Source organism: Miscanthus floridulus, chromosome 16 (assembly GCF_019320115.1).
Source record: "Miscanthus floridulus cultivar M001 chromosome 16, ASM1932011v1, whole genome shotgun sequence".
Lineage (NCBI taxonomy): Eukaryota > Viridiplantae > Streptophyta > Magnoliopsida > Poales > Poaceae > Miscanthus > Miscanthus floridulus.
The window spans coordinates 16,186,099-16,207,250 of record NC_089595.1 but is presented as its reverse complement, the minus strand read 5'-3'; the positions used below and the strand labels follow the sequence as shown (position 1 = coordinate 16,207,250).

The window sequence follows — 21,152 nt, the reverse complement described above, 5'->3', positions numbered from 1 at the left end:
TGGTCCAAGAAAAGCGCTCAGACTTTCTCAAGAGGCGGTACAGGGGCAGGCCTTTTTCGCCGAGGCACGAGATGAAGCGGCTTAGGGCCGCAAGGCATCCCATGACCCTCTACACCCCTTTGAGGTCTCGGATCGGGCCCATGTTGGTCACGGCCGAGACCTTCTCTGGGTTGGCCTCGATACCACGTTCCGAGACTATGAACCCCAAGAGCATGCCTCAGGGAACCCCGAAGACACACTTCTTAGGGTTGAGCTTGATGCCCTTCTCTCTGAGACATGTGAAGGCAACCTCCAAGTCGCCGACGAGATCACTGGCCTTCCTGGACTTGACTACGATGTCGTCCACATAGGCCTTGATGGTTCACCCGATGTGTTCACCAAAGACTTGGAGCATGCACCACTGGTAAGTAGCCCCTGCGTTTCTGAGGCCGAATGGCATGGTTACATAGCAGTACATGCCGAATGGAGTGATGAAAGAAGTCGCGAGCTGGTCGGACTCTTTCATCTTGATTTGGTGGTAACCGGAATATGCATCAAGGAAGGATAGGGTTTCGCACCCTGCAGTGGAGTCGACGATTTGGTCAATTCGTGGTAGTGGGAATGGGACCTTTGGGCACGCTTTATTTAGACCAGTGTAGTCCACGCACATCCTCCACTTGCCACTTTTCTTCCTGACTAACACAGGGTTAGCCAACCACTCTGGATGGAATACTTCCTTGATGAACCCGGCTGCCATGAGCTTCTGCACTTCTTCGCCGATGGCCTTGCGCTTCTCCTCGTCGAACCGGCGCAGGCGCTGCTTCGCCGGCCTAGAGCCCGCCCGGATATCTAAGGCATGCTCGGCGACCTCCCTTGGTATGCCCGGCATGTCCAAGGGACTCCACGCGAACATATCGACGTTCGCACGGAGAAAGTCGACGAGCACGACCTCCTATTTGCTGTCGAGGGTGGCGCTGATCTTCAGTCCTCGGCCGTTGGGGTCGGTGGGATCGACAGGGACGAGCTTGACGGCCTCCATGGGCTTGAAGGTCCCGACGCGCCGCTTGGCGTCGGGAACCTCGCTACCAAGCTGGTCGAGATTGGCGATGAGGGTCTCGGCCTCCACGATGGCCTCGGCGTACTCGATGCACTCGACGTCGCAGTCGTATGCATGTTCGTACGTGGACTTGACGGTAATGATGTCGTTGGGGCCTGGCATCTTGAGCTTGAGGTAGGTGTAGTTGGGGACCGCCATGAACTTGGTGTAGCACAGGCGCCCCAAGATGGCATGGTAAGCCCCCTTGAATCCAACCACCTCGAAGGTGAGGACCTCCTTGCGGTAGTTGGAGGGAGTGCCAAAGCAGACGGGTAAGTCGATGCGCCCGAGGGGTCATGTGCGCTTTCCTAGCACGACGCCGTGGAAGGGCGCGGAACCGCCTCGGAGCCGTGACTGGTCGAGCTCCAGGAGCTCCAGAGTGTTGACATAGAGGATGTTGAGGCCGCTGCCTTCGTCCATGAGCACTTTGGTAAGCCGGGTGTTGCCGACGATCGGGTCGACGACAAGCGGGTACTGCTCGGGGTTTGGAACATAATCGGGGTGGTCATCCCGATCAAAGGTGATTGCCTCCCGAGACCAATCGAGGTACCGGGGGGTGGCCACCTTGACCAAGAAGACCTCCCGGTGTTCCCTCTTTCGCTGGCGCGCCGTGAGGCATGCCGAGGGTCCGCCAAAGATCATAAAGGCGTTGCGTACCTCGGGGAACCCATCATCTTTATCGCCATCCCTCTCGCCGGCGCCCCTTTTCCTGGCGTCATCATCGTCGGGGAGCCCAAGCCTGGCGTAGTAACGTTAGAGCATGGTGCACTCCTCGAGGGCATGCTTCACCGGACCTTGATGGTAAGGACAGGGCTTCTTAAGCATGTCGTCAAATAGCCCAGGGCCCCGGGGGCCTCGGGGATTCCTACGATCTGCTGTGGCGACATGGCCGGTCTCGAGGACCTCCTGCTTCCCTGGGCGACCCTTCTTTTTTCTCTTGGGGACGCGGGTGGGCGAAGCCTCGGGGGCCTCGTCCTTCTGCTTCCCCTTGGCGTCGTTGTTGGGGAAGATGACCCCAACCGCCTCTTCGCCCGAGGCGAAGTTGGTGGCGATGTCGAGGAGTGCGGCCGCTGTGGTTGGTACGTTCCGGCCCAATTCTCGGACCAGGTCTCGGCAGGAGGTGCTAGAGAGGAATGCTTGGATGATTTCCGAGTCACCGACACGGGGCAACTCGGTGCATTTCTTGGAGAAGCACCGGATGAAATCTCAAAGAGATTCGTCCGGCTTTTGGCGGCAACCTTTGAGGTCCTAGGAGTTCCCGGGGTGCACGTAGGTGCCCTAGAAATTCCTGACGAAGACCCTCACCAAGTCATGCCAGTCGTGGATCTGTGCGGGGGGAAGGTGTTCAAGCCAGGCTCGCACTGAGTCTGACAAGAACAAAGGGAGGTTGCAGATGATGAGTAGGTCATCGTCCGCACCACCTAGCTAACAAGCCAGGCGATAATCGGCTAGCCATAGCTCGGGGTTCGTCTCGCCGCTATACTTTGTGAGGTTGGCCGGTTGCCGGAACCGAGCTGGGAAGTGAGCGTTGCGGATGGCTCTACTAAAGACCCGAGGGCCAGGTGGCTCGGGAGAAGGACTGCGGTCCTCTTCGCTGTCGTAGCGGCCGCCTCGGTGTGGGTGGTAGCCCCGGGCGGCTCTGTCGTCGTGGCGCCGTTGCCTGCCAACCACTTCATGGTCGCCTTGTGCCTCGCATTGGTCTCCAGGTCGATCGCGCACCAAGGGGGCCCTGTTGGCCGTCGACGCGTGAGTAGGCTCGGGACGGACCGAGGCATCCTGGCCTCGGTGAGGTTGCACCGTGGGTTGCTCCGAAGTGCCTCCGCGCTGGCGGGAAGCGGAACTTTCGGCCTGCTGCACCATAGCGGTCTCGAGGAGGTCGCGGAGCTCGCCGCGGACCCGTCGCCCCTCGGTGGTGGAGGGCTCGGGCATTGCTCGAACCAGCATCGCAGCCACTATGACATTCTGGCTAGCGCGATTAAAGATTGGGGGTGGCTCACCCCCCTCGTTGTCGTTGATGCGGTGATGGACGTCACGGGCCCTTCGTCGGGCTCCTCCGCCCTCACCGCGCCCTTGCTGCTCCTACTCGAGAGTGTCCCAAAGCTGTTGCAGAAGGAGTCGGTCTTGTTCGACCTTGGCTTGAAGCTCGCGGAGCTGCTCCAGGTCTGGGCGTCGATGCTCCCCGCGGACGGGATTCTCGTTCCGTGCTGCCGGGGCTTCGAGACGCGGAGGTGTGGCATCGCCCGCCCTTGCCCGGGGCGGGGAATGGTTGCCTGTCCTCTCGTCCTCTTTGCCCGCCCTTGGCATCCCGAGCCCAACGTTGAAGCACTCACGAGACGGATCGTAAGTCCCTTTGTCGTCGGAGTCAGAGTAGCTGAAGCAGTAGTCGCTTGCAGTCATGAAGCGGCGCATGGCTTCGGGGTCACAAAGACTGGAGAAGCCTGCTCTAGCCCACGCCTCGTCTTCTTCCGAGGAGTCGGCGTGGGCATGCGCCAATGTTGCGGGGGAGAAGTCGAGGGCGAAACGTTGGTGGAGTCCTGAGTGCTCTGCGTGCTTGGAAGCGTAGGCGGAAGCGAAGGCGGCGGCGGCATTTATCAACCCGAAGGGGTATGGGGATGGTGCCATTGCCGGGCACCGCTCCGCTGGGGCTGGCCCCTCAGGAGGTGGCGGGATAGAACTCGATGACAAGGCATCGCCGTGCGTCGTCGGAATCTTTTCCTTGCCCAAGCTCAGGTTGGATAAGTCCCCGACCAGGGACTCCGTACCAACAGCTGGGCAAGGGATACCGGCGGAGCGCGGCGCGTTGCCTCGAGCTTGCGTGGTGTCGGGGTGGTCCTGCTCGCGTCGCGCCTGGCGAGTGCTACGGGAGTCGCGGCCCGGACGCTGCCTACGCCTGGGCTGCGGGTCTGTGGTAACGTCGTTGGGCAGTGGAGCTCGGGGTGCGAGGAGTACCATATCGTATCCACATCCTAGAGACATGAACTCTAGGCTCCCAAACCATACCACCGTGCCGAGACGCAACGGTCGTATGGGGTCTGCCATCTGGAACTTGCTGGGACGATGAAGCTAACACGCAGCGAGCCCCTACCTAGCGCGCCAACTATCGGCATTTCGGACCGGGGGGGTCCTTAACCAACGAGTGAATTTGTGCTGCGTGCCCCTAATCCCCGATGGTGATGCAAAGAGACACAAGGTTTATACTGGTTCAGGGAATCGATGCCCTACGTCCAGTCTGAGAGATCGATCTTGTATTCCTTGCACCGAAGTGCTCGTAGTAGGGGGTTACAAGCTAGGTGAGAGAGGGAGCTAGCCCTAGGTCTCGGCGGGGGTGGTGCGAGTTGCTTGAGGCGTTGTTCTCAAGCAGCGTAGAAGTGTGTGGTTCTATTGGTGAGTTCCTCTTTCTGCTCGTTGTTCTTCCGTCCCTAGAAATGGCCCCGGTCCCTCCCTTTTATACTCTAAGGGAGAACTAGGAACGTACATATGTTGCTACATAGCGTTCTATGAATGGGGATGGCGTGTCCGAGCCCTGCAGCCGGCCACTGTTGTGGTATGGTCGATGGAGTGGCTCCGTCCTTGTCGTGCAGAAGTGACGCGCCGATCATACTTGATCTTGTGCGTCGTGGGGCTCCAGTACAGCTTGAGGCAGGACATGGTGGGTGACGTGCCGGTCATCGTGCGATGACGTCGTAGGGAGCCGAGGCTCTGCAGATGCCGAGGCCGAGCCATCGTGGGGGGCTCGGCGGACATGGATCCTCAGGCTGCCGAGCCCCTAAAGCAAACTGCTGAGGCTTTGGAGGGAATTATTGGTCCTGGGTACTGATTCCGAGGCCACAGTATCCCGGACGTGGCTCCCCACGCCGCGTTGTTCTCGGAGCAGGAGTTGGCAGCACAGTGAGGCATGGGCGTCAACCATGTGCATAGCGGTGGGCACAGTGGTGGGTAACCCCTGCCCAGTCCTGCCTCCCGTCCCGTCGGCCATTCCGCTGTACTGTGCCGAGCATGCGGCCGATGTCAGTGGCAGCAGTTGGCTGAGTTAATGCGACGCGACGTTTTGTCAGAGGGACAGGTGAAGGAAGAGGCAGCGGAGTGCTGCCGAGCCCGCCTCGCGTGAGGCGGAGGGTCGGCGACCCGGCCGAGGCCTGCGACGAGAGGGGGTCGGCCGAGGCCTTCGGTGGGGGATCGCCTGAGGCCATCGGTGAGGGGGCCTCGAGCGATACGGAGAATTGGCCGAGGCCTTTGGTGAGAGGTCGCCCGAGGCCAGCGATGAGGGGGCCTCGGGCGAGTCGGAGAGTCGGCCGAGGCCAGCGGTTGTTAGCTGGTTTCGATCTTTACGAAGTCTAAGCAGTCGTTTTTTGGTTCTTGCTTAGGGTACCCCTTCTCACGGTATAAGACAAGAAGAGTATAAACCTAGGTCCTATTTAGTTCCCACCTAAAAACTTTTCACCCCGTCATATCGAATGTTTAGACATATGTATGTAGCATTAAATATAGATAAAAAAATTAATTGCACAGTTTGCATAAAAACCGCGAGACGAATCTTTTAAGCATAATTAGTCCATGATTAGCCATAATTGCTACAGTAATCCACATTTGCTAACGATGAATTAATTAGGCTTAATAAATTCGTCTCGTGGTTTCCCAGTGAGTTATATAATTAGTTTTTTTATTAGTATCCGAACACCCCTTCGGACATCCCATAAAACATTCGATGTGACACAAAAAACTTGTCACTCACGAACTAAACAAGGCCTGTTAAACTCAATCTAAAATCATAAGTGCAGCTCTTTTTTTACTTAAGACAGTAATTATATGAATATTAACGTACTACGAGTAAGCGTCAGTCAGTCTGTTCGGTTGGCTGGTTCGTTTCGTTGCTGGTTCGTAAAAAAGTACTGCTGACTAATTTGTATGAGAAAAAAATATTATTCCGACTGAAAATTTACTATCGTTTACCTACGGCCAAACGAACAGGCTCAGTATTACGTGACGCAGCGAGGTAGCAGTAAACTTTGCAGTGGCGTACCGCAGGCCTATATATGCACAGTATTTACCTCGAGCTCGTGCAGTCATGCATGGTCGCAGCATTCTCAGGTCCTATTTGGTTTAGGACTAAAGTTTGGTGTCATATCGGATATTACATATAGTAGATTATGGAAAGTTTGGATACTAATAAAAATAAAATAAATTACAGATTCCATGAGTAATTTGTGAGACGAATTTATTAAGCATAATTAATCCGGTGTAGCATATTTTACTGTAGCAATTAGTGTCTAATCATAGACTAATTAGGCTTAAAAAATTGTCTCGTAAATTAATCTCAATCTATATTTTTAGTTTCATAAATAATCTATATTTAATACTTTATATATGTGTTAAATATTCGATATAATAGAGACTAAACTTTAGTACGGGAAACAAACATGGCCTCGGTAATTGGATTTCGTGTCTTCCATTTCTTGCATGCCGGACGAACGGCCGGTCCATTCTTATTTACTCCTCTCCTCGACACCACGCATTGCTCTTGCTCCTACGCTTTCCACACCCCGTTTACGCTGAAAATTTGATTTTTGTTGATGCTTATACTAAAATATTGTGAGAGAAAAAATATTGATCTATAGCTGAAAATTAGCTCAAGCGAACATGGTGCCAGTTTCTTTCCTAGCTACTGCTAGGGCCCAGTTTAGTTGCCGAAAATTTTGGCAAAATGACACTGTAGTATTTTCGTTGTTATTTGGCAATTAGTGTCCAATCATAGTCTAATTAGGCTTAAAAGATTCGTCTCGTGGATTTCGTCTAAACTGTATAATTAGTTTTATTTTTTATTTATATTTAATGCTTCATGCATGCATCCAAAAATTCGATGTGATAGAAAATCTTGAAAAATTTAACGTTTTGGAGGGGAACTAAACAGGCCCTAGGTCCATCGGTTTCCTTGTCTGTTCAATGTTCATATCCTGTCGAATCCAATCGAGTTTTAATTCAGATCTTGTCTCATAAGGAGTATAGTTCCTAACTTATTAATATATTACTCATAGCTGACGTATTCTGTAACGTGGATCGTTTACTATCTTTTTTTTTTAAAACATACTCCCTCCATTCTTTAATATAAGCCATATAGATTTCTAAAGAAAATTCCAAAATATAGATACGTATCAGCCTCCACACTGATTAGTTTGAAAACCTTCCCACCGTACATAGCGCATGCCCCAACCAATCCTTTAGATTTAGAAAGCAATCTGATTGGGAGAGAGAAGAAGGCCTGATTTTCCTTTTTTTTCTCGGTCTCACATTCTTCCCCAAGCCGTGCGTTAATATTGGTGCTAAAAACTATATGGCTTATATTAAGGAACGGAGGGAGTATGTTTTTAAAAGATAAAGGGAGTCTGTTATATTTTTTCATGGTGAATATAATAGCATTAACCTTACGCTTGGAAGCTGCAAATAAGCTATTTTTTATTGAATTTAATTTAACAAACATTGGAAAAAGTCTACATAACCCCATAATTATTCAGGGTGGACTACTTCATCCCCCAAAGTATAAAACCGGATTTTCTACCTCTGAACTTTTCAAAACTGGTCAAACAACCCCCCAAGCTATTTTGGACGGTGGCTTTGCTACATTGACGGTGGTTTTGTCTTTTTCTTTTTTATTTATTTTCGCTGAATCTTTGAAAAAACTTAGTAAATTACAGAAAAATCATAAAATAGAAAATCCAATTTCGTTGGACTCCACATGAATAGATGTACACGGTGAACATATAATATGGTATGCTTAAGTACAAAGTTTTTGTTGTAACTTTAGATCTATGCTTTTCTGTAATTAAATAGAATAATTCATAACTGCAGCTTCTATGGTCCAATTGTGATGAAATTTTTATGTTGGGCTAATTATTGTATGCTTGAATTATAGTAAAAATTTTATACTCATTGGATCATGTATAACTTAGTTTTAGATTTATCTAAATAAATCTATAACTAAGTTATATATGATCTAATAAGTACAAAATTTTTACTACAGTTCAAGCATACAATAATTAGCTCACCATAAAAATTTCACCACAATTGGACCATAGAATCTATAGCTATGAATTATTCCAATTAATTACAGAAAAGCATACATCTAAAGCTATATCAAAAACTTTGTACTAAAACATACCATATTATATATTCACTGTGTAGATCTACTTATGTGGAGTCCAACAAAATTAGATTTTTTATTTTATGATTTTTCTGTGATTTACTATGATTTTTCAAAGATTCAGCGAAAATAAATAAAAAAGAAAAAGACAAAACCACCGTCATTGTAGCAAAACCACCGTCCAAAACCGCCTGGGGGGTTATTTGATCGGTTTTGGAAAGTTCAGGGGGTAGAAAATCCGATTTTATAGTTTGGGGGTGAAGTAGTCGACCCTGAATAGTTTGGGGGGGGTATGTAGACTTTTTCCATTTAACATTGGTGGACATCAGGGTCAAAATAGTTAAAACTTAATTATGATAATCTAAAACAACTTGTATTGGAGACCAGATGAGCTTGATCTAACTAGGTTGTCAATAGCCTACAGGCAGGAGCGGATCGTCTATACTTGTGGGGCAGGCAAGGCTCAACCCCCCCACCCCACCCCACCCCGCAGGCAAGGCTCACCCCCCCCCCCCCCCCCCCACCCCCCCCCCCCCCCCACACACACACACACGCACACACCGCTTTCACAACAATAGAGCTCTCCTTTAGCTTCTCTAATTTTCATAGTCATGAAAGAGAGAAAGAAGAGGCTCTAGAGGTTCACAGTGACTTGAGTCCCCTCTTCTATGAATTGATTTCTAGATCCACCACTACCTACGGAACCCTTCGTACCAACAAAGAATTCGACGGCAAACTAAAGTGCCTATTATGGACAATTTTCTTGTGGACTTGGGCGTCTCTCTCTCATGGGTGGTTGTGCTCCGGAGTACAAGGTGAAATCCTTGCTTGCTGTATATGCCCGTTGTTGGCTGCGCCATTTGCCATTGTGGTACTCCAACCCTATCTTAGGGTTATTCAAGTGAAAACCTAATTCTGACTTTAGATGGGCAATGACCATATATTACTACAGAAATAATTCTTAGAGATGCCTCCCTATTTGGGTAGAGATGATTCTATTAATTAAAGTCCGCCTCTAAATATAATTTCTGAGCCGACCCGTCTCTAAAAATTGTTTTGTTATGTCCTAAGTCGAACTTATCTAACTTTACCGAGATTATGGAAATATATTGACATCAATAAAATACAAATATATTTCGTGGTGTAGCTAATACATCTTAATTACTTGGGGTTATAGATGCTTATGTATTTTTTTCTATATACTTAGTTAAAATTATAAAAGTTAAATTAGAATAGAACTAAACTGACTTGCATATGTAGGAGTATCACGGAAGGACCGCGTGATTGGCCAAGTGTTGTGATTTGCGCTGTTTTCCTGCACAAATAAATCTAGCTTATAAAAAAAACTAAGAATCAAGCTAGACCCAAATTAAAGCACACAAATTTGTTTGGTCCATGCTTGATTTATTCCTATCATCAAATACGTATCTAGCTTGGATTGGTGCATTGTTATACCCACATTAACTCATCGGTTGAATTAATTAAATCGCGTCGTCCTAGCCTGCAATCAACTGTGCTGTGTGTTGCAAGTATACAGACACACCATGTACCCTGTTGCACCCCAGCACGCATGCAGGCCAATAATAAGCTAGATTCGGGCATAGCTTAATTACCTTATTAATTCGGCCAAATTAAGGTAAGTATGCAATGAATGAATGGCTAATCACGCACGCGCATAGCGTTCAATTGTGTGTTGGTCCTTATTAGGAGTACATGCATGTACTACTACTATGCTATACTACCCCGTCAAAAAAAAGTGCAATTCTAGCATACCTAGTAACAGGTCAAACTGTTTTGAGTTTAACTAAGTTTATACTCCTATAAAATAATATCTTTAAATAATATATCATTTTTAAGAATTACACAGTTGTCGGGTACCATGAGAAGGGGTCCCCTAAGCAACAATCGAAAAAATCGCTTAGATCTCGTCAAAATCAAAGCCAAGGGACAACTATTGGCTAAACCCCGGCCATGCCCGAAGTCACCTACTCTCCGCCTCGCTAGAGGCCTCGCACGGAAGGCCTCGGACGGCCTACCAATTTTCCGCCTCGCTCGAGGCCTTGCGTGAAAGGCCTCGGCCGGGGAACCGATTCTCCGTCTCGCCCGAGGCCCCACGCGTACAGCCTCGGACGAGACGCCGATTTTCCGCCTCGCTCAAGGCCGGCTCGGCAAGACAACCCCGCCGCCTCCGCCTCGACCAACTTCTCGGACAAGATGTCACGTCCGCTCGGCGGGCTCGACCGCTCCTGCGATATCAGCCGAATGACGGCTCGACACAGCGGCGTGGCCGACTGGACGCCAGTCACATCGAAGCCATGTCGTCCAGGACAGGACATGGCGGGGGTTACTGGGCACTGTGCTCGGTGCTATGCCCACGACCGGCGCCTGTACTGTGCTGTGCTACATAACTCCTGCTCCAGGGACAACGCGGCATGCGGAGTCAGGTTCGGGTTACTATAGCCTCGGAATCAGTGTACAAGACCAATTGCTCCCTCCACGCCTCGACAGTCTACTTCAGGGTCTCGGCAACCTCGGGATTCGCGCCCGCCGAGCCCCCCACGATGGCTCAGCCTCGGCACCAACTGAGCCTCGGCTCTTTACACTATCAGCACACAGCAACTGGCACGTCGTCCGCCATGCCCTGCGTCAGGCTATCACTAGAGCTCCCATGTCGCACAGGATCAGGCGTGTTTGGCGCGTTGCTCCAGTGCATCAAGGACAGGACCACTCCGTCGACCATACCGCCACAGTAACAAGCTACAGGGCTCGGAAACGCCACCTCCGCTCGCAGGACGCCGCATAGCGAACGCATGTATCACCCCTGACCCCCCTTCAACTATAAAAGGGAGGGACCGGGGCCGTTTTTAGGGGAGACGCATAGGCAGACGGACGAACTCACTCACTCACGTGCAAGCAATGCTCTGTAACACGCACGTTTACCTGCTGCCTGAGATCAGCATCTCAAGCAACTCACACCGCTCCACGCAGAGACCTGGGATTAACTCCCTCTCTCGCCTTGCTTGTAATCCCCTACTACGAGCATTTCGGTGCAAGGAATACAAGATCGATATCTTAGACTGGACGTAGGGCACCCATCGCCCGAACCAGTATAAACCTTGTGTCTCTTTGCATCACCATCCAGGATTAGGGCCACGCAGTGCATTTTTACTAGTTAGTTGAGGGCCCGCCGGTCCGAAACACCGATAGTTGGCGCACCAGGTAGGGGCTCTGTGTGTCAGCTTCATCTCCCTAACAATTTCCGAATGGCAGATCCCGTACGACCACTGCGTCTTGGCATGGTGGTCTAGTTCAGGAGCCTAGAGTTCATGTGTCTAGGATGTGAGTACGATATGGTACTTCTCACACCCCGAGCCCCACCGATCGATGACGACATCACGTACCCACAGCCCAGGCGCAGGCGGCGCTCGGGCGGCCGCTCTTGTCGCGCTCGCCAGGCACGACGCGAGCAGGGCCACCCCGACACCACGTGAACTCAGGGTGACACGCCACGCTCCACCGATATCCCACGCCCAGCTATTGGCACAAGGTCCCTAGTTGGGGACCTGTCTAGCCTGAGCCTGGACAAGGGAAAGGCGTCGGTGGCGCACGACGACGCCCCATCATCAAGCTCGGCCCCACCACCTCCTGAGGAGTCGACTTTGGCGGAGCAAAGCCTGGCGATAGCACCATCCCCGTACCCCTTCGGGTTGAGAAATGCCGCCACCACCTATGCTTCCGCCTACGCTTCTGCTCACACAGAGCCCTCAGGACGCCACCAATGCTTCGCCCTCGACTTCAGCACCACGACTTCGACTCACACCCACGCTGACTCCTCGGAGGAGGACAAGGCGTGGGTCGGAGCGGACTTCTCCGGACTTCGCAACCCTGAAGCCATGCGCCGCTTCTTGGCCGCGAGTGACTACTGCTTCGGCTACTTCGACTCTAACAATGAGGGCACTTACGATCCCACTCGTGAGTGCTTCCACATCGGACTCGGGATGCCAAACACGGGCGATGAGGACGAGAGGGTAGGTAACCATACCCCGCTTCGCCAGGGAGCGGGTGATGCCACACCCTCACGCGTTATCCCATCGGCGGCATGGAATGAGAGCCTCACCCTCGGACAACTTCGATGCCCGGACCTGGAGCAGCTCCATGAGCTTCAGGCCAAGGTCGAGCAAGATCGACTCCTTCTACAGTAGCTCCGAGACACTCTCGAGCAGGAGCAGCAGGGTCGCAATGATGGTGGAGGAGCCCGGTGAAGGGCCCGCGACGTCCACCACCGCATCAATGACGACGAAGGGGGTGAGCAACCCCCAATCTTCAATCACGCTAGCCAGAACATCATGGCTACGGCAATGCTAGTCCAAACGATGCTCGAGCCCTCTACTATGGAGGGGCGACGGGTCCACGGCGAGCTCCGAGATCTCCTTGAGACCGCCGTGGTGCAGCATGCCAAGAGTTCTGCCTTCCGACGGCGCGAAGGCGCCTCGGACCTTCCCATGGCACTGCCTCGGCAGGACAGGGAGGCCTCGGCTCGTCCTAAACCCGCTCGCGCACCGACGATCAACAGGGTCCCCTTGCTACACGACCACCTCGGCAACCAACGTGAGGCACAGGGTGACCACGAGGTGGTTAGCAGGCGACGGCGACACGACAATGAGGGGCCCACCTAGGGCTACCATCCACATCGAGGTGGCCGCTATGATAGCGGGGAAGACCGCAGTCCTTCCCCTGAGCCGCCTGGTCCCTGAGTCTTTAGCAGAGCCATCCGCGCTATGCATTTTCTGGCCCAGTTTCGACAACTAGCCAACCTCATGAAGTACAGCGGTGAGACCAATTCCAAACTTTGGCTGGCTGATTACCGCCTGGCTTATCAGCTAGGTGGTGTGGACGATGACCTGCTCATCATCCACAACCTCCCATTGTTCCTGTCAGACTTGGCGCAAGCCTAGCTTGAACATCTCCCTCCCTCACGGATCCACGACTAGCGCGACTTGGTAACGGTCTTCGTCGGGAACTTTCAGGGCACATATGTGCGCCCTGGGAACTCCTAGGACCTCAAAAGTTGTCGCCAGGGCCTGGACGAGTCTCTTTGAGACTTCATCCAGTGCTTCTCCAAGAAATGCACTAAGTTGCCAAGCGTTGGTGACTCAGAAATCATCCAGGCTTTCCTCTTCGGCACCACCTGCCGAGACCTGGTCCAAGAATTGGGCCAAAACATGCCAACCTCAGCGGCCGCACTCCTCGAAATCACCACCAACTTCACCTCGAGCGAAGAGGCCGTTGGGGCCATCTTCCCCGACGACGATGCCAAGGGGAAGCGGAGGGACGAGGCCCCCAGGGCCTCAGCTTCCCACCTTCCCAAGAAGAAGAAAAAGGGGCACTAGGGGAAGTAGGAAGTCCTCGAGGCCGGCCTAGTCACGGCCACAGAGCACAAAAATCCGCGAGGCCCTAGAGACCTCGGGCTCTTCGATGACATGCTCAAGAAACCCTGCCCTTACCACCAGGGGCCGGTGAAGCATGCCCTCGAAGAGTGCACCATGCTCCGGTGTTACTATGCCAAGCTTGGGCTCCCCAACGACGATGCCAAGAAGAGGGGCGCCGGCGACAAGGATGACAACAAGGACGACGGATTCCCCAAAGTGCACAACGCTTTCATGATCTTCGGCAGGCCTTCGGCGTGCCTCATGGCACGACAGCAGAAGAGGGAACGCCGGGAGGTCTTCTCAGTGAAGGTGGCCGCTCCTCGGTACCTCAACTGGTCTTGGGAGGCAATCACCTTTGATCGGGATGACCATCCCAATTACGTCCCAAAACCCCAGGTAGTACCCACTTGTCGTCGACCCCATTATCAGCAATACCCGGCTCACTAAGGTATTGATGGACGGAGGCAGCAGCCTCAACATCCTCTACACCAACACCCTGGAGCTCCTAGAGCTCGACCAGTCGCAGCTCCGGGGTGGCGCCGCGCCTTTCCACGGCATTGTGCCGGGGAAACGCACACGGCCCCTTGGGCGCATCGACCTACCCATCTGCTTCGGTACTCCCTCCAACTACCGCAAGGAGGTCCTCACCTTCGAGGTGGTTGGGTTCAAGGGAACCTACCACGCCATCCTGGGGCAACCATGTTCATGGCAGTCCCCAACTACATGTACCTCAAGCTCAAGATGCTGGGCCCCAACGGCGTCATCACTGTCGAGTCCACGTACGAGCATGCATACGACTGCGACGTTGAGTGCATCGAGTACACCAAGGCTATCGTGGAGGCCAAGACCCTCATCGTCAACCTTGACCAGCTCGATAGCGAGGTGCCCGACTCCAAGCGTCACGCAGGGACTTTCGAGCCTGCGGAGGCTGTCAAACTCGTCTCGGTCAACCCCACCTGCCTCGACGACCGGGCGCTGAGGATCAGTGCCACCCTCGACATCAAATAGGAAGCCGTGCTCATCGACTTTCTTTGCGTGAATGCCGATATGTTCGCGTGGGGTCCCTCCGACATGCCGAGCATACCGAGGGAGGTCGCTGAGCACGCCTTGGACATCCGGGCTGGCTCCAGGCTGGTGAAGCAGCGCCTACGCTAATTTGATGAGGAAAAGTGCAGGGCCATCGGCAAAGAGATATAGAAGCTCCTAGCGGCTGGATTCATCAAAGAAGTGTCCCATCTAGAGTGGTTAGCTAATCCTGTATTAGTTAAGAAGAAAAATGGGAAGAGGAGAATGTGTGTAGACTACACCAGTCTAAATAAAGCATGTCCAAAAGTCTCTTTCCCATTACCTTGAATCGACCAAATCATTGACTCCACTACGGGATGTGAAACCCTATCCTTCCTTGATGCATATTCCGGTTACCATCAAATCAAGATGAAAGAATCCGACCAGCTCATGACTTCTTTCATCACACCATTTGGCATGTACTGCTATGTGACTATGTCGTTCGGCCTCAGAAATGTAGGGGCCACATACCAGTGGTGCAAGACCCATGTCTTTGGCGAGCACATCGGGAAGACCGTCGAGGCCTACGTGGATGACATCGTAGTCAAGTCCAGGAAGGCCTATGATCTTGTCAGCGACTTGGAAATAACCTTCAGATGCCTTAGGGAGAAGGGCATTAAGCTCAACCCCGAAAAGTGTGTCTTTGGGGTCCCCCGAGGCATGCTTTTAGGATTTATAGTCTCGGAACGCGGCATCGAAGCCAACCCGGAGAAGGTCTCGGCCATGACCAACATGGGGCCGATCTGAGACCTCAAGGGAGTATAGAGGGTTATGGGATGCCTTGTGGCCCTGAGCCGCTTCATTTCGCGCCTTGGCAAAAAGGGCTTGCCTCTGTACCGCCTCTTAAGGAAATCGGAACGCTTTTCTTGGACCCCCGAGGCCGAAGAAGCCCTCTCCAAACTCAAGGCATTGCTCACCAATCCTCCCGTCCTGGTACCGCCAACCAAGGGCGAAGCTCTCTTACTTTACGTCGCCGCAACGACCCAAGTGGTCAGCGTGGCCATAGTAGTCGAGAGGTAGGAAGAGGGTCATGCTCTACCCATCCAACGACCTGTCTACTTCATCAGCGAAGTACTCTCTGAGACCAAAACACGCTACCCCCACATCCAAAAACTGATCTACGTTGTAGTCTTGGCTCGACGCAAGCTGCGTCACTACTTCGAATCCCACCCAGTAACCGTGGTGTCGTCTTTCCCCCTAGGGGAGATAATCCATAACCAGGAGGCCTCGGGTAGGATAGCCAAGTGGGCTATCGAACTCATGGGGGAGGCTCTATCCTTTGCACCTCGGAAAGCAATCAAATCTCAGGTCTTGGCCGATTTCGTGGCAGAGTGGACCGACACCCAACTACCACCTGCTCAAGTCCAGGCGAAATGCTGGACCATGTACTTCGATGGGTCCCTGATGAAGACTGGGGCAGGTGTGGGTCTGCTCTTCATCTCACCCCTCAGAGTGCACATGCGCTACATGATTCGGCTCCACTTCGCCCCCTCCAACAACGCAGCCGAATACAAAGCCCTTGTCAACAGCTTGCAGATCGCCGTCAAACTTGGAGTACGGCGCCTCAACGTGTGGGGTGACTCGTAGCTTATCGTCGATCAGGTGATGAAGGAGTCAAACTGCCATGATTCCAAGATGGAGGCGTACTGCAAGCTGGTACGTCGCCTTGAAGACAAGTTCGACGGTCTCGAACTCAACCACATCGCACGAAAATTCAATGAGGCCACAGACGAACTGGCAAAGATAGCGTCGGCACGAGCCTCGGTCCCCTCGAACATCTTCGCTAGAGACCTCCACAAGCCTTCCATCGACTACGCCTCGGTAGCGGAAGAGGGCCCATCGGTCGAGCCCGCCATAGGGCTCGAGGCTCCCTCGGTCGCCTAGACCACCGTGGCCGAGACTGAGGTCATGGAAGTCAACGAGGAGCCTCCCAAGGCCGACTAGGGCATGGACTGGCGGATCTCGCTCCTTGATTGCCTCATTCGAGAAGAGCTTCCCACAGACAGGACCGAAGCTCGATGGCTTGCGCGATGAGCCAAAGCTTATGTCCTCAGCGACGGCGAGTTGTACCGGCGAAGCCCATCTGGTGTCCTCTAGCGATGCATCACCACCGAGGTAGGCTAAGCCCTACTTTGGGACTTGCACGCAGGGGCCTGTGGGCACCATGCAGCGCCTCAGACGCTCATCGAAAATGCCTTCCGCCAAGGGTTCTACTGGCCAACGGCGGTTGCCGATGCCACCAAGCTAGTACGCTCCTGCGAGGGATACCAGTACTATGCGTGACAGACACACCTCTCGGCCCAAGCCCTCCAAACCATCCCCGTTACATGGTCCTTCACCATGTGGGGGCTGGACATGGTTGGGCCTCTACAGAAAGCCCCCGGGGGCTACACCCATCTGTTGGTAGCAATTGATAAGTTCTCCAAGTGGATCAAGGCTCGTCTGATCAATCAAATAAAATCTGAGCAAGCGGTGTTGTTCTTCATTGATATCATCCATAGGTTTGGGGTTTCGAACACCATCATCACTGACAACAGGATGCAATTCACCGACCGCAAGTTCCTGACGTTCTGCGACGACCACCACATCCATGTGGCCTGGTCAGCCATGGGACACCCTAGGACAAATGGCCAAGTAGAATGTGCCAATGGCATGATCCTACAGGGCTTCAAGCCGAGAATATACAACTGGTTGAAGAAGTTTGGCAAGAAATGGCTTGTCGAACTCCCGTCAGTCATCTGGAGCCTGAGGAATACCCAGAGCTGAGCCACGAGGTTCACACCGTTCTTGCTAGTCTATGGGGCCGAGGCCATCCTCCCCACTGATTTGGAGTACGGTTCCCTGAGGCTTCGGGCCTACAACGAGTAGAGCAACCGCACTACCCGCGAGGACACCCTCGACCAACCGGAGGAAGCCCGAGATGTTGCGTTGCTACATTCAGCCAAATACCAGCAAGCTCTACGACGCTATCAAGCCCGGTGCGTTTGAAGCTGAGACCTGAAGGTGGGCGACCTGGTGCTGAGGCTGAGGCAGAGCAACAAGGGCCGCCACAAGCTAACCCCACCATGGAAAGGACCGTACATCGTCGCCCAAGTGCTGAAGCCTGGGACCTACAAGCTAGCCAACAAGAAGGGCAAAATCCTCACCAACGCTTGGAACATACAATAGCTATGTTGCTTTTACCCTTAAATCTCCAAGCATTGTATACATTGTTTCTTGGAATACAATTAAGAAGCATTCTTTAATTGTTCTAATTTTTTGAGAAACCCCCTGAGCCCATCACGGGCCTCGGTAGTATGATAACACCATAAGGGAGACTCAGCTCTACCTCTGCAGAACCAAGCCTCCCTCGGGGGCTAGAAGGGGGGGACTCCCCCCTAAGTCCCACGCACCATTTTTAGTTGTTTTTCGAAAAAAATCCTACGCCAAACTCTCTAGCGTGCTCTGACAAATCGATTGTGAAAAAACATAAGGATCGAAAGACTGTCTCAAGGCCAGAAGCCGGCTGAGTCTCAAGATGGCCTACCCCTCCAGGCTATGGCACTCCCTCACCACCTTTTGCTCGAGGGGCAGCTTAGGCTCCGAGGAAGTTTTTTGCAAGAGATTTGTTCAGAGACGAGACAGAGGGCAGAGGCTCAAAAATACAATGAAAAACGATTAATGAAGCATAGAGGCATGATTACTTTAAAAAGGCCTCGACGGCCACCAGCGTTATGATAGGATAACATAATCCCTAATCTATTTACATGGCCTCTTGGGCCCAGGTCAAGGCTTAGGGTCTCCAGCATTAGCAGATGACATGGGAGGGACCACCTCCTCTTCGAACAGTTTGGCCAGCGCCGTGCCGGGGCCCTCCGCTGCCTCCATTAGCTTCGCGACCTCCTCATCGGCCTCCCCGTCATCATCAGGCAGGACATAGCCATCGCTGATGGCCTTGAGGTCGACGTCGATGTAGTGCGAGGCGATGACGGCCAGGGCGCGCTTAACGCCCGTGTGCAGCGCCCCTTGGAGTCACTCACGCACTTGGCCGCTCAACGCAATCAGGTGGCTCCCGAGGGAGCTGCCTGACTAGACCCCCTCGACCTCCAAGGCCTCACAGGTGGTACGGGCGGCACTCTTCAGTGCGTCGTGCTCCCTGATCTCGGTCTCAAGCACCGCCTGCACTACGACAGAGGCCTCGGCTGCCCGGGTGACCTCCTTCTCCAACTCTATGCCAAAAGAAATGGAATGGGGTTGAGCGCAAAGGAAAACAAGCCAAATAGGGGTGGAAGCCTATGGGACTCACCCTCGGCCTTCTCCTCCCAGCGTCGGGCCTCAACCCGAGAGGCCTCGGCTTTCTCCTTCTAGCGCTAGGCCTCGATCCAAGAAGCCTCGGCCTTCTCCTTTAGGTGCTGGACCTCGACCTAGGAAGCCTCGACCGCCCTGGAAGCCTCTTCCTCTAGCTCTACATCACACCAAGGAGTTAGGGGCCGAGCATAAGAAAAACAAATAAAACAAGGGGAATAAGACTCACCCTCGGCCTTTCCCCTCCAGACCACAGCCTCGGTCCGGGAAGCCTCAGCCACCTTGAGGGCCTCATCTAAGGCACCTTTCGTCAGCTGGTGCGCACCCTACTCCATCCCCAGCTGTCCAGCAAGGGCCTTGACAGAGGCCATGGCTTCTCCAGCCAGAGACTTGAAGGCGTCCCGATCACCGGCTACACGAGTCAGCTCCTCCTCCAACTCCTTGACCCACGCCACCAAGGGGGCGACCCGCTCCTGAGCCGCCACCGCCGCTGCCTTCATATCGGCATAGCATAGGTGGAGGTCCTCCACCTCCATGCTCCGCGCTGACAGAAGCTCGTTGGCACGAACGAGTAGGTCCTTCTGCCGCTGGAGCTGGTCCTAGATGTCCCTCTCCTGCTGGAGAAAGACTGACTTCCCAAGGGATCGGGTCTTGAGCTCCTAGATAGGCAAAACAGGGGTCATTCACTATGAGAAAACTCAGAAAAAGACAACACCACATGAGAAAAGAAGGTGTGAACCTAGGCAACCCCGGGCAGATCATCGGCCATGATGGACAGCGCTGTCCGCAGTGACCGCTCCACCAACTGGTGGTATTGCTCGAAGGTGTCCCAGCGCCCGCCCTCGGCCGCATCCTCAAGGGTGAACAGAGGCTCCCCCTCAGGGTCGTCTCAGCTCTGCCATAGGACACGCGGGTGATCCCACCCATGGGGCTCGGGTCGTACCCGCATGAGGGCCGAGTTTCCCTCGCCCAAGGTCAGAGCCGGCTGCTCCATGGTGCCGGCCACCTCGGCGTCGACCACCTCCTGTGCCTAGGAAGTATCATCGGAGGAGATCAGATGGACCTCTGCCTCCCGGGCGCTCTCCTACAACGACGATGGGCCTTGGACCGGCGGTGGTATTGAGGCTTGTCCCACCTCCACTTCCTAGGCCGCCGGCTTCGCCATGCTCACGCTGGCTCCCACCACCTTGGCCTCAGCAATCTCGGGGGCTCCGGTCCCCGCCACTTTGGCCTTGGCGGTCCTGAGCGCCCTGGCCTCCATCGCCTCAGCCTCGGAAGTCCACGGGGCCTCTGTCTCGCCCTCGGTGGCCTCGGCAACTGAGGGCACCTCGGCCCCATCTAACCCACGGGCCTCGGCCTCATGGGGCGAAGGCGCTCCCTCCCCCATCTGTGTCGAGGCCGCCTCGGTAGCCTCACCTTGGGTGACCAGCTCCTTTAGGTTGGCCCTCGCCGATGTCGCACCACATTGTATGGCGGCTTGCGCCTCCACGACCCAGTGGGCGGTGGAGCTGGGGCTCACCTTGAGCGCCTTAAGTGGTGCCAAGGTGGGCACCTCCACAGGACGCTTCCGGCTGAAGACAAGATACTTACGGATTTAGAGTGCGAATGAAGAACGAACGGAAGATGCTGCAACTCTACCAAAAAACGCTTACCTCGAGCGGGGCTACAACCGCTCCAGCACAGCGACCCTCCTCTGCAACGACGGTGGCAGCGGCGGTGGCATGGCCTCTGTATCCGCCGGTGCCGGCCGGTCCTCGCCGGACCCCGGTGCCCCCTCGACCCCCTGCGGGGGCGGTTGCATCGCCCCCACCACTGCTCGCTCCACCTCTACCGTCGAGCCCACTGGGCTAACGGTACACTTCCCCAATGCTTGTGCCTCAGGCGTGTCGGCCTCGGCCCCGGGGCAGGCGATCACTGGCCCCGAGGCATCCACTCCTCCTCCTCCTAGAAGCGCCAGGTCGCTCACCAACGCCTCAGGCGCAGTCTCCCCGACGTCAGGGAGATGGTCTAGGGGACCCCACCCTAGCTCGCTCGCGTCATCACTGCCCAAAGAATCCATCGACAGTGACGATGACGGAGACACCTCCACCGGGAGGCCCTCCTGCCTTTGCCACTGCTGGCGTTTCTCCAGCTCTTCACGCTCAAGGGTCTTCCTCTTGCGCTT

The 21,152-nt window shown here is 53.8% G+C and overlaps 1 protein-coding gene across 1 annotated transcript; it reads right to left on the bottom strand.

Moving 5' to 3' along the window:
* Positions 1-931: 931 nt before the first annotated feature.
* Positions 932-1,234, bottom strand: LOC136510331 (uncharacterized). Its single transcript, XM_066504820.1, has one exon. The coding sequence runs from the start codon at positions 1,232-1,234 to the stop codon at positions 932-934; it is 303 nt and encodes a 100-aa protein (XP_066360917.1).
* Between the last annotated feature and the right edge of the window lie 19,918 nt (positions 1,235-21,152).